The sequence below is a fragment of the Phyllostomus hastatus genome, unplaced genomic scaffold (assembly GCF_019186645.2).
Source record: "Phyllostomus hastatus isolate PE091 unplaced genomic scaffold, TTU_PhHast_1.1 phas_contig_86, whole genome shotgun sequence".
Taxonomy (NCBI): Eukaryota; Metazoa; Chordata; class Mammalia; order Chiroptera; family Phyllostomidae; genus Phyllostomus; species Phyllostomus hastatus.
The window spans coordinates 87694959-87709347 of NW_025333977.1; the positions used below are offsets into that span (position 1 = coordinate 87694959).

General features: G+C 33.8%; 1 protein-coding gene across 2 annotated transcripts in view; it reads right to left on the reverse strand.

Moving 5' to 3' along the window:
• The window catches only part of GSK3B (glycogen synthase kinase 3 beta), a 209080-nt gene extending 194921 nt beyond the window's left edge, over nt 1-14159 (reverse strand). For both annotated transcript variants that reach the window (XM_045851731.1, XM_045851730.1), the window contains exon 1: nt 14036-14159. In XM_045851731.1, coding sequence (XP_045707687.1) covers nt 14036-14123 — 88 coding nt within the window. In that variant the 5' untranslated portion in view covers nt 14124-14159. The remainder of the gene's footprint in view (nt 1-14035) is intronic.
• Between the last annotated feature and the right edge of the window lie 230 nt (nt 14160-14389).

Consider the following 14389-nt stretch of genomic DNA (forward strand, 5'->3'; position numbering starts at 1 on the left):
TGGGATCTTTGTTTTCAGGACCCCCAAAATTGGCCCACCTGCTCCTATATTAGAAATCATGACACACACACCCTTTGTTTCTGCTGGACATGTATTTCTGCTATAATAGACTAAGGATTCATTCTCCATTATAGCAGAAATACATGTCCAGCAGAAGTAATGCTTAAGTGTGGTTGCTAGAGTAATAATATAGGTGTAATGATTTATAGTTTTAATTTGAACATTTCACCTAAAATGTCATATGGTGTGCTTGAGTGTGACAGTTATGTTACCGAATTACATGTTTATGATTTTATAATAAAAAGGGGCAATATTTGTGCCAGACCCTGTGTAGTACTAGAATATTCCCTCTAATCTTTGAAAATGTACAGCCATTCTTTAATTTTTCAGAAACTGACAGGAGGTAAATACATATATTAACATTAAGGTCTCAAAAGTCTCTCAGTAAAGGTTACCACCAATGTTCAATTGAACTAGAATAGAACTATGCTTTCTTCTTCAGTAATTCCTCTTGGATTTCAAGAAGGGCAAAGCAAACATTTGCTGCTTATAGAGAAAATTAAAATAAATATCTTCTATATCGAAGAAGCATGCCCTTGACCAGCCAAATATCTCACAATTGTACTCACAGAAGCAAATACCATGTTTATCAGTAGAAACCAAATTATTATCCTAACAACATGATTTTCAAAACCAAATACAAACAGCAAAATTAAATAGCTATTTAAGAGGTTGGATTATTTAATAAGAAGACCCATATTGTTTATTAATATTTCTCACTCTCTTGAGCTCTTAAAACTGATACATGCATTTGTATATCAAATAAATATTATCTTAAGAGACAAAAAAAATAGGTCCTGTAAAACTGAAAGTTTTCATAAATCCCCACAATACAATTACAAGTCTAAGTACATTCATGATGGATGATAGGGCTGGGATATCCATATTTAAATATTGTCTGTTTAAATTATCTCTTGCAGGGTAAACTACTTGGTAAAAATAAAGAAATTGACTTGTCAGGTTTCATTGTTCTCAATCTCTCTTCTATACTCTCTATAAAATTCGGGAAGGCTTAGGGAAGTACTGTAGTAGTTGGACAGGTTAAATGTTTCAAAAGTACTATGCTTACCAACCAGTGCAACCCAGCACCTGAGATCTTTCATTCGTTCAACTTTACCTCCCAAGAGTTTAGAAATACTTGGCACTAAGCACATAGTATAATAAGTGTCTATAACTCTGTGTCTCTTTCCTTTTCCTAGTACTGTTCCTTCATGTTTAAATAAAAACCCAGGTTTTTAACTCTATAATTTCTTTTATCAAAACTTAAAGGTTCCCAGAAACATCAGTGATAGTTGGTGACCTAGCAACACTATACCATGTAAACACAAATGTATAGTATTTGTGTGTTCATTTAACTACCATGACAAATTGCCTCCAACTCAAATATGTACTAAATGACCCAATACAAAAAGCACTGTGCTCCACACTGAAAAAGTATAAGGCTGATACATTGCAAAAAATATAAAGCTAAGTAAAATACCTTTTTTGCCATATGGAACACAGCAGACCAGAAGTAGGAGGATACAGGGTGCTACAGGAATTAGATGTAAGCGAATTTCACGCCTTGGAATGAGGCATGGAAGACTAAGTGGCTAAGGTTGCATTTGGGACTCTGAAAGCTGGGTATGTCTTTGAAATAGCAAGGGGAGAGACATGCGACAAAGAACAGACTGAAAAGATTCCATCAGGACCAGGATAATCATGACCATGACAGCATCTCACAAGCATACTAAAAAGAATTTCAACATACTTTTTAACAGTTGTGTTAAAATATGGGAGAAAGATCATTACCTCCTATAGCAAGCACCTTTCTTCAGAACATAAATATCTCATCCTCCTTTAATGTGGTACAAAAATTCAGAATAAACTGAAGACATGACTCAAAACAAAGCAATGATACAAATCAATGAAGTGTTTTTAAACTACATATGCTTGAAAATAGACTATATGATTAGACAGAGTGACAATATTACACAATAACATAATTCCTAGACAATATTTTAAACCTGCACTGTCTAATACAATAACCACTAGCAACATGTGGCTACTGAGTATTTAAAATGTGGCCACTTCAAATTAAAATGGGCTCTAAGTGTAAAATACCCACTAGGTTGTAAAAATTTAGTAACAAAAAAAAGTAAAATATCTCAATAGATTTCAACAAGATTACATGTGGAAATAATATTTTGAATACACTGGGTTAAATAAAATATATTATTAAAATTAAGTCCTCCTGTGTTTTTTTACTCTTTTTAATGTGGCTCCTGGAAAATTTTAAATTACATATGTGGCTCATATTTGTGGCTTGCATTTCTACTGAGTATTTCTCCTGAATAAACCAGGTTTAAATAATTGCTTAATATTAATATTATTCAGATTTCTGTACTTGCTTCATATTGTTGCTTTATTTTGGCATTGTAATCACTTGATCATAGTGACATAGTTTGCCATGTATGATGCACACCCATGTTTTTGGCCCAAACTTTCAGGAAAAAAAATCTTTCATTTTAATTTTTTATTTATTTATATTTAAAAACAAAACCGATTATTGTATTCCAGGGTAATATTTTGCAGACAAGTATCATTATTGCTTTCTAGAGTTGCACTTTTAATGCATAAGAATAAGTAAAAGAATTTAAAACATTTATATAGATACAGAATTAGTACTACCCATGTAGAATAAGAATCCTTATTTTTACCTCAAAAATTTGGGCAAAAAGTATGCATTACACATGGCAAAATACGGTAACATCTCAAACATCTATGCCACAGTGCCTAGATAATGAAAAAGTGAGATACCAAAAAAGTTTGTCAGTTCTTAACTACCCTCTTGGAGCAAATGTATAAAAACCATCCAACGAACAACTTTTCCACATACATTTGCCAAGCAGTTAATGCTCTGGGCACTGTTGGCTGATATCATGAGATTACGTTAGATAAGAACTAATCAGTGACACAAAGGCATGGGATCTAGGAAATAGGAGAGTGGGCACTGAAGAGCAATGAAAGAATTCAGAAGATGACAGCTGTACAGCGAGACCTGGAGAACAACCAGGCCAGATCCCAGCAGTATGACAAGGACTCCAGGAGAAAGGATGTTCCATGAAAAGAAGAGGTGGTGGGGCAGAATCTAGAGAATGCCTAATAAAATTTAAGGGGAAAAAACCCAATTGAAGTTATGATAATTGCAGACAGTGCAAGAAAAGATAAATGGCAACAATAAAGTATTTTTTTTAATTGAAAGCAAAGAAAAAAGTGTGATTGTCACTTTGGAAACTGTTTGATAGTTCCCTAAAATATTAAATAGAATTACCATACAACCTAGCAATTCCACTACTAGGTATATATCTAGAAGATCTGAAAATATGTCCACACAAAAAAACTGTTCACAAATGTCCAATATTCATACTAGCCAAAAGGAAATAGCAATCCAAATGTTCATCAAATGATGAATGGATAAACAAATGGTGGTATTTCCATAGAATGAAATATTATTCAGCGATAAAAAGGAATAAATTACTGATAAATGCTAAACCATTAATGAACCTGGAAGACATGGGAAGTAAAACAAGCCAGTCACAAAAGGTCACATATTATATGATTTCATTTATATGAATAAGTAGGAAAAGTCTAGAATAGGAAAATCCATAGAAACAAAAAGTAGGTTAGTGGTTGCCTAGAGCTGGGAGGAAGAGGAATATGGGGAATGACAGCAAATGGGTACTGGGTATCTTTTAAGAGTAATAAAAAACGTTCTAAAATTAAATTGTTATAGCTGTTGCACTACTCTGTGAATATTCTAAAAACCACAGAACTCCACAACTTTAAATGAATATTTTACAGTATGTGAATTATATCTCACTAAAGCTTTTTTAATAAAGCTGTTTTTAAAAAGAAATGTGATCATTGTACACTATTTGCTTCTACTAAGAATGCTGTTTATTATCTACATACTGAGTATTACGGCTTATTATCTAGATACTGAGTATTTAGTTGAATTATAATTTACATAATGACAACTAAAAATAGTGGTAATTATATTAGCATGATAGCAAAAGGGAAATGAGAATGACAATAAATAGTATCTTCCATAATGAAAAAGCAATAAATACCTAAAAATAATTTTAAGAAACAAAGAGTATACTAATCAAAAATATAACAAAAACTACTAGAGGAAGCAGCTCTGAGAGAACTAGAACTCGGGGACAGAAGACTAGCTTCCACAAAAAGACTTTGTATACTATTTGATGTCTCTTAATAATATGAATGTATTATTTTGTAAGAATAAAAATTTTAAAAAATATCTAAGGATTGCTTGTGCTTGGTTTATGAGAATGAAACTGTGTGCTCTTAAAGAGGTAAAAGCCACAGGCTTCATTGACATTAATGCACTCTGTACTTCTGCCTGTTCTGAGAACAGGTTTTCTCATCTAAGATGTCAGAAAAATGGAAAGTTAGAGGGAAAAATAAATTACCCTTTGTCTTTTTCTTTACCATAAAATAAAACAACTATTTCCAGCAAAAACATCTACTTAACAACAAAAAAAATATCTAAACACTACATATCATTTTTCAAATACACAGTGGGAAGTATTTTAAATGTACTACTAAGTGCTCATTGCTTATGACTATTAGCAGTTTACCTCTTTTTGCCATGAGAAGGATCTTCTCAACTTCACTCTTACTCTCTATCTAATGCACATTCAGAAAAATAAGGGTTTAAAAATCTAAAACATTTAGATTTAGTGATGAAAAACAGCAATTTTCTAGAGTAATTGATTTAAATAGTTTTAATTCTAACATTCTTACGCTAAAGCCAGTGTTAATTTAGGTATGTATGCACAAAATATAATTCCAGATTAGAAGTAACCTGTAAACATTCAGATTATCTATGGAAGGGTATATAAGAACTTGGAATGCTGGCTGTCTCTAAGAAAGGGAGCTGGTAGTTATAGAACATGAGCAGACACAGACATTACTAAATAATTTTTAAATTTTGAATCGTGTCAGTAAATTCTATTTCTTAGAGCAAAAATATGAGGTCTACCCAGAAGGTATCCAGGCATGTAATGAGAAAAACAGAAACACTTATTGAAGAAGATACAAGATACAAGAAACATTGTACATCAGACAATGATGCCTCAGTCCCCTTCAAAGCAGGCACCTTGGGACCTCACACAGTTCTCCTAATCGCCATCAGCTACCCCATCATGTTGTCCTGAATCTGATCAATGGTCTGAAATCTCTTCCATTTCAAAGGTGATTTTAGTTATGGCAAAATCTGATGCAGATTCATTGCTCTACTCGCCCATTTTGAATGCGATGGCCACATAGTACACATGCTCAATCAACAGCTCACTGAAGTTGTCACTGTGCACACGTGCACATTCCAGTCCATTCTTCTTGGCTGCCAGGTTGCACGGATGTTGTGCAAACAGTTCTCATTATATTAACAATGACTAGACTTTTTCCAGAGACCTCATATATAAATAAGCATGTAACTTTACCATACAGCATCCAATTAATACCATATTTTGCCATGTATAATGCACACCTTTTTGCCCAAATTTTTGAGGGAAAAATAAGGATGCGTATTATACATAGGTATAATGATGACATGGAATGGGTATAATAATACTGTGTAGGATGCATACAAAATGTGGGTGCACATTATACACAGGAGCACATTATATGCAGCAAAATACGGTATTTGGTGATTGCTATTATAGATATTATGTAAATTTGATATATTGATACATATATATACATGCAATTATATGTTAAAATTGAAACCCTACGACTCAAAAAGGCCCTCTTCCTTTCAGAGTTGAAATCATGTGCATAGTGTCAAAGCTCTGAAACAGAACAGCAAATAGAACAGCAAATAAAGTATAATATAATCAAGTCTGATGACAGGTATAACTTCAGTACCTCCAAACAATCAGGTACTGTCCTCTACAAACTCAAATTTAAGAGCAGTAATTTGACTCAGCTCAATAACTTCAACACAAGTCATGAAGATAGTGGTTAATTTAAAAGAACTAACTGATTTTAAGGAATAAAGGGAAGTGGAGGGCGACACATTTTTTAAAAAATAGGTTACCCTTCTTCAGTAAGAAATTGAAAATACAATCTTTTCAGTTAAATTAGACATTTAAACCCCTCAGAATTTCTCAAACCTCCAAAAGAGAAAGAAGTATTTTCTCATTACTGTCCTTTTACTTCAGATCAACAGTTAAGATACGCACCTTTTTAATTCTCATTACATAGGCCATACGTGTATTTGCTAGTAGCTCTCTAATGGCTAATCATAATTCATAAGAAAGTTTAAATAACTGCATGTAGTGCCTTCAAGTATTCCACAAACAGAAAATATGGACAGGTAAAGATCCAAACAGAGACTCCATATATGCCACAGAAGAAAAAAATAAGACAATAAACCTCAGATAAAATGCTGTGTCTGAGTTATAAATACAGATGGACAATGGAAGAAAAGAGCTGACGAAAATATTCTGGGCCAACATATTGAAGAGTTTAGTGCTGTCATCCAAATCACTGAAATTCAACTAGAGTTAGTCAACCAGAGATGAGATGACCCAGTTCTCTTCCTCATCACTTCAGTGACCAACAAATTGAGAGACTGTTTGATGCAATGACAAGATATTACAGAACCCCAGCTAGCCAGAAGAGACTTTCCTGACTCCTGCCCTTTTAAAGAATGAAGTGTATAAATTAACCTTCGCTAGGTCAACATTTTGAACAATTATCAGAGTGACTTCCCCAGGAGTTGTGTGAGCCTACACTCAGTAATCCCAATATCCTTGTTTTCCTGAATTGTCTGCTCATTCTTTTTAGCAGACATAATACTTAACATCAATATCCACTTATCCCCTTCTAATTTGCAGCTTAGAGAACCAGACAACTTAATGAATTAGAAATACGTGTTAAATAATAATAAAAAGATTTAAATAGGTCGTGGCCAGGTAGCCTAGTTGATTAGAATGTCATTCCAATGCACCAAGGTTGTGAAGTTTGATCCCCGGTCTAGGCACACACAAGAATCAACCAATGAATGCATGACAAGTGAACAACAAAATCAGTGTTTCTGTCTGTCTGTCTGTCTGTCTCTTTCTCCCTTCCTCTCTCTCTAAAATCAATAAATAAAAATATGTTTTTAAAAAGGAGTTTAAATAAAAGGCTAAAAACCAACCTATGCGTAAAATGTATGCACCAGTTGGGGATTTCAGCTGCTCAGGAGCCTTTTTGGTTTATTTTCTGATTCCCAAAAGGTGATATTCCAAACAACCCAACTCTAATTCCACACTGATGCATAGCTATTATTCTTTAAAAAAACCAACAAAACAAAAACAGACAGACAAAATACCCTAAAGGCTCACAGTTCCAGACCTAACAAATGTCTTGATACTTGACTACTTCATTGGTTGTGCATAAGTAACGGAAAAAACAAAAACTTTCATGAAGTTTGCTGTCAATTATTAAAAGGGGGAATAGAAAGGACTCTTAAAACACTATACAACCTACAAGAAAAGATGGAGAGAAACAATCCTTAATAATGGCTAATTGGGAACTAACATTCTAGTATTACCTGGAAATATAAATACATACATACATACACCAGATTAACTTCCAAACAATCTACTTTTCAAGTACTCTTCAATAAAAACCAGTGCTCTGAATGAACATTAAACAAAAAAAAAGCATATATTACTTTTTTGTGCTGCCATAAGCCCTAATATTTTCATTTTCAATGTTCATCTTAAGTTTTCCCTGAAATCTTAAAATAATTGAGGATTTTTTCCAATATAACTGTAGGTATTTAAGTGCTGTAACTGCTAACATGCAAGCCTGAAACTAATTTCAAAAGGAAAAGTCTTGCATAGTCACTGCTAAATTACCAATGAAAAGACTATCCTAAAAGTAAAAGGCATTTTAGCTTATCTCTGGAATCCAAGTGTTATGATTACAGCAATCCATTCTCTGTAGCACACAAATAAAGAGCAGAGGCTCTAGAATCAGAATGCCTGGGTTTAAATTCTAACAGAGCAACTTCCTGGCCAGGTAACCATGGACAAGTTGCTTCACCTTTCTAATTCTCATTTACCTCACCTATAAAGTAGGGATAATAATAGTATTAGTTACTTTGTAGAACTGTTGTAATGATTAAACAAGATATTGCAAGTGAAGAATTTGACAGAGTACTGAGTACATAATAAGCATTCAATAGGCATGTTGCATGTCAATCACATTATTAATTTACCTTAATGTACTTTAATACTTTCTATTAAAGTAACCTGTACATTTTTAGCTTTCTAAGCCAAGGATTTCAACATGATACAATTAATGGTAATGCAAAAATGCAGTGGTAATGTTACTGCTTTGTATCAATGTTACTAATATTTTTGTCTGTGTACCCACCACCTCTCTGGCTTTACAGCATGCCTAGCCAATCCTAAACCTGTAAATTCATCTAAATTATACCATCACCTAAAATACAAGTTTCTAGAGAAACAGTTACTCCTTTGTCGGAAATGTTCACTTTTTACTATTAAACTGATTTGAAAGGACAATCAAGAAATTAACCACTCCAGACTATGCTAATAAAGGAACACATTAAGGATTCGCATCTGTGCCATTGTTGGGCAGGGTACCCTGGAGACAAAAGGAAAACTGGTCTAGCAGAATTAGTTACAAAAAAAAAAATTCATCATTTACCTCAATCCCATCAAATAGAAATGCTTCTAAGAAAACTATTCAATACAAAAATGTAAGACTGAACTATTTACAAATTTTTAACTTGCATACCCTCTGAAAGTAAACCTTTCTCCCCAAAACATAAGTAAAGTGGGAATGGGAACTGTAAACTAGACTCCAAATCAATGAAGTTATACCTTTATATCTTATACCAAAGATATTACAGAAACAAGTATATACTGACATTGCTCACTGAATGTCCATTATTTGCTGAGTATTAACTCATTTTCGAAAAACAAGAATAAAAGCTCAATAATAAAAAAATAGAATATCACTTTAGTGTATTAACTTAATGGTAGGAAACTTTTGGGAAAACAAATTGTCTTTAACTCTACTGTCAGTTTTTCCTTGCTGTTCTATTCACAAAGATCTTCATATAAATATACATTTCCACATCACATTCAACTAATTTCAAAACATTTATATAACCAAGGAAGATTTGTGCCACTCAAGATAGGAACAAAGATTGTAACTTCTACTTTAAAACCAATGAACCATGAAAATACTTCTATAATTGTAATCATGAAAGATTCCTTTTTCACACACCCCCTCAAAGAAAAAAAAATAAACTAGAAAATGATGCTAAACATTCCAACAAATTCATTTACTCATGGTGATTATGTTCTTAGTACAATACAATATCCGGGAAATCAGGTTGGTCCTGTTAGTACTAGCATCTACTCCTCCAACGCCCATGTGATCTGCCCCTCTGTTCTCCATTGTAGGGTGGAGCATCATAAAAGATACCACAATCTCACAACCTGCCCATTACCATCCCTGTCTCACAATTCCATGGGTCTTACTAAAAAATAAGCACACTAGCACTCTAACAAATGCTTATTAAAAAGTGTGGCACTGTGGCACCAGTGTCAGCACATGCATGTTTCACACATAGCTTTCTCTATACATTAAGCACACACTTAATGAGTCTGTAAAAACAAGAGTTCCCCCAACTCAGAACCTGCTGACACTTACAAAAAACTCTGCAAACTTCTCCAAAACAGTATCTCACACCTGCAACTCAAGTCCAAAACAAGGGGAAGCAAGCCCAGGGTGCAAGTACTAATTTTCAGTTGAACTGTTCCAGTGAAATGAGATGTCACCTCACTTTCTAAATGCAATTCCCAATCGGCCATAAATTGATCTGTGAATTTCTGGGTTCCCTTTTTTAGTCGTCCACAGGTGCATGCAACAAGAGAAGATGAAATTCTTATATGAAGGTCTTAAGTGTTTTAAAAACTCTGTAAACATCTGGTTTGGAAAGAAATGAAATAAGGTTTTAGTTTTCAGTTTCACACATGAACTTTCCCGTATCAACACAGATAATCTAGAAATTGGCTAAACTCTAATACCTAATTTTTGGACGTCACAAAGAGATTATTATGCTTCCTTGGGATTGCCACCTACTCTTTGGTTTTAATCACCATATGACTAAACACACAAAAGACACAAATACCATTAATCATTCTCTAAAATAAATTGATCTAAAAACGTTTTATATGAGGAAATAATACTCAACTTAGTTTCCTCTTTCCAAATGTTTTATTTAAGACTAGACAATTAGCTGAATTTTTACCAACAGTATACCAAAGAGAGTTATTAGTATCACTTTAATCAAAATCACCAGACAGTCCTTTATTTCCTCTACTTTGAGTACAGTACCAATTCTTTTACAGAGAGACTGTATAGCTATTAACACTTATTTAATAACATCTGAATCTGGACATAAACAAAAAAGAAATGTTGGCTTCACCATAGTAAACAAAAAGAAATATTTCAAACATACTATTTAAACTTGTGATGAATACTTAACAAAAAGTCAAAAACTACTTGTTATAAAATCAACTTTTAATTTCTACTGAACCCTTCACAAACCAAGTGAAGGTTGCTTTTATTATTACCGCTATTTTTAATGTGAGGTTTAGCTGAGAACAATCGTATTTATGAAAAACAAATTTTAAGTTATACCAAAATTAAAGGTTATATATCTGAAATTTTTAAATCACAGCTTAGTGCAAAAAATTATTTTCATTGTTTTTGAATAAACAACCATGGAATATTATAACTAAGTTTCAAGTGTGAAGCTCTTCAATCTACATAAAAATTATTTTCTTTTTTAGAAATTTAATGGAAAACATTTAAATGAAAACCTTTAGTTTACTACTTCCAAAAATAAGTCTGATATTTTTAGGTGTAAAAAAATTAGAAACTGTGCAAGTGATAGGCTGAAAAGTTAAATATCATTGCCAGTAACCAACTGCTGTCAGCTGAATTTCAAGGGAACCTACATTGTATGTGAAATTTTTTCAAAGTGAACTCATCTACCCTCTCATCTCAGCACTTTCTCAACTTTCCCATTATAATCAACAATATAATTTGCAGTCAAGTCTTCCAGGCCAATAACATCAGAATTTATTTTTAACTCCTGACTCGTTCCCAAGTACTCCCCTTCAATCCAACCTAAAGTCCTGCCAGTTTTTCATTCACACTGTTCTCTCACATGTGTTCTTTTTATCCCATTTTCACATTTTACTTTATATTACCTCATGATTCACAACACACCTTCCTATCTCCCTAAAAGGGCTCTAATTGCTCTAACTCTAATCCATCAACTCAGCTGCCTAAATCATCTTCAATATCTTGGTTCAGCCATCTATAGCAAATTCTAATCTCTCTTGAATCTCAACCAAACTCTTATAGGTCCCCTCTACCCTCCATCTGCTGATGTTTTATTTCTCAAATTCCATGTCTTATTTTCCTATTCAGGCTCCTTTAATTCAGATTTACCAAATTGCTTGGTAAATACAAAAATTTTTCCCTGGTACAAAACTCACCATCTCTGTGCCTCTGTCCATTCTTTCCATCTGAATCCTTGATGTTTCTCTATCAACTCAAGTTATTGCCTCCTTTAACACCTGTCTTTAAACACACCTCTACAGAAAGTCTTCCCTCTCCAACCCATTTACCTTACTCCTTTATTCTTTGTCCTTCTGAACAAGGCGTTGTATTTGTATTCAAAATCTTACAGTTATCTTGGTATTGTCTTCATATTTTTGTCCCCAAAACCCCCTGTACTACTAGATGGTGAGCTTTTGAGACCAAGGATTACAATTTCTTATGTATCTCTCTTTTGAACAGGGGTCCCTTAGAACACTAGAATGCTAACAAATATTTAACAATTCCCCTTTCTTCTAAAATGTCCTTAAAGTCAAGGTTGTCAAATACAATTAGCATTGAACTCCAACTTTTTTTAAATGTTAAAAATTTTCTATTACCTATATGGTAATAGAAAGTTAAACATTTTAACCTACACACTTTAAAAAAGTCAACATCCATACTATGAAAAATGAAAGAGTCATTTTCAAAGAATATCTTCAGTAAAAGAGAAAAGTAAAAAATTTAACATTATAAGCTATTTTATTTTGCTCTCTGGAATATCTAATAAATTAATTACCCAAAATTGATTTCAAGTGGTTTTTAAACTATATTACCAAGATGAAAAAACAAACACTCCAGTACCACAAGAGGCTCTTAAGTAGCTAATATACCATTTGCTTCATCATTGCTGAAAATTACCCCAGAATTTTGAAATATTCCATTCAAATGACCCCCCGAAATGCTTAGATAGCTTGACCCTTCCCTGAAAGATGCATCATCAGCTTCCCTCTTCACATACTCTGCACTCTATACTAGCTAGTCACCCCACCCTCCCCCCAAAAATTAATTTTCAAAAATAATCTCTCATTCAGTCATTACCTTAGACTACCCTATTTCAAGCAAGTGCCAAAAGAGATCATGCATTGAAATCTTGAGTTAAAGTCATTTTATGTTGTGTAAGAATATAATCAATTTCACATAAGAGCATATACTTAAAAAATCTCAGTTCTTCAGTTCTCTTCTAGGCAACAAAATAGTTTTTCTTTGCCTTCATTATGCACCCCTCTCATGGAATAAGAAATACAACTTTTGTCAAATTCTGGAAGTATGTTTAAGTAAACTGCCATCAAACAGCACATAAATAGATCCACAGATACACTGAAACACTGGATACTCAGTATGCCAAACATCTCAAGAACATAGACTTTTCAGCACCAATCTGGGACAAAAGTACACTCTAGCAACAACCCTGAACACAGCCCAAATATCCCTACAATATCCAGGGCCACACAGCCTTCTGCAAAACCTATGATGGAAAAGTCTAAATCAAGATTCTCACAACTAAATTCATAGTTTTATCTGAATGTGACAGGAAACCAATGCAAGATTATTTTTAATTATCCTTAGAAGGGACCCCCTGACCTCTAGATCATTAACAAGTACAGAATGCAATGGCACCCCAAAATTAAACTTAAATGACAAGTTAGTAACAACATTCAACTTAGCATTTGGCAACATGACAATACAGACCTCAATTAAAAATTGTACTTACTTCCAAGTTACCTTTTGATTAAGCATTATATAGTGGTAGACTGGTAATGTCAAAACGGGAAGGTTCCAAGATAACACATTAAACCAGTTATCCTATTTTAAACAATGCACGTAGAGATACCACTGCGACTGGGTATCAGCAGCTCCCACCAACCCCTTGTAAAGGAAGATTTCAATGCTCGCCTCTTAGTGCAAACGCTGGTTACTAAGCAAGTTCATCTCAGGATTAAGAACAAATACTTCGTATAGTCAGTCATACAAGCAAAAAAAAAATGTAAAAGATTGTAACACTCAGTCTCTCTATTAAGTATACAAAACTATAACCCCTGAGACCTGAGCTAACTAAAGCAGCTCTCCGCAAATATCCCTCATTCCGAAAGACATAAACTAAGCAAACATACACAATGGTTTATGAATCAAGTCTTGTCCTCTTATCCAAAAGGATGACCAAGGAAACACTTCCATCACTATTTTAATACTCAATCACTTTGTAAAGCTACCAGAGGCAAGGAAAGTATAAGAAAAAAAGTTTCAAACCAAACATCCAAACAAAAATCATATTCTCTCAATTCAAGGTTAATGAGACTGGTGGAGGGTGTATGTGGGAGGAGAAAAGAGGGAGCTGTCTCATCCTTGACTGAAGACAGGTTTTTGCCTATTTCCATTACCTCTGACGGTTGTATCAGAAGGCCTAAGATTTTAAGATCCTGGGATTTCAAGGTTTCTTATTTTAAGATGCGGTGGAGAAGGGGTGTAAAATAAAATCAATACTCACTGCTAACTTTCATGCTGCCAAAAGCTGAAGGCTGCTGCACTGGCTTGCAGCTCTCCGCAAAGGAGGTGGTTCTGGGCCGCCCTGACATGATTACTCTTCCTGAATCACCCTTTTTTCCTTTCTTCCTCCTTTTCTTCCTTTTGTTTTATGTTAGGGTGTTAGGCTAGTGACAAACGCAGCATTAAGTTCTCCCACAAGAAAGACTTCGTATTCTTGGCTTTTTACTCCTTTTGTACATACATTTAAAAAAAAAACGAGCGATGTGTTTCTTCTTCAAGGCTGATCAGTACGGGTATTTAACATATAGATGATTTGGAGCTGGGGAAAAAAAATACAATTCTTTCCCCTCCTTTT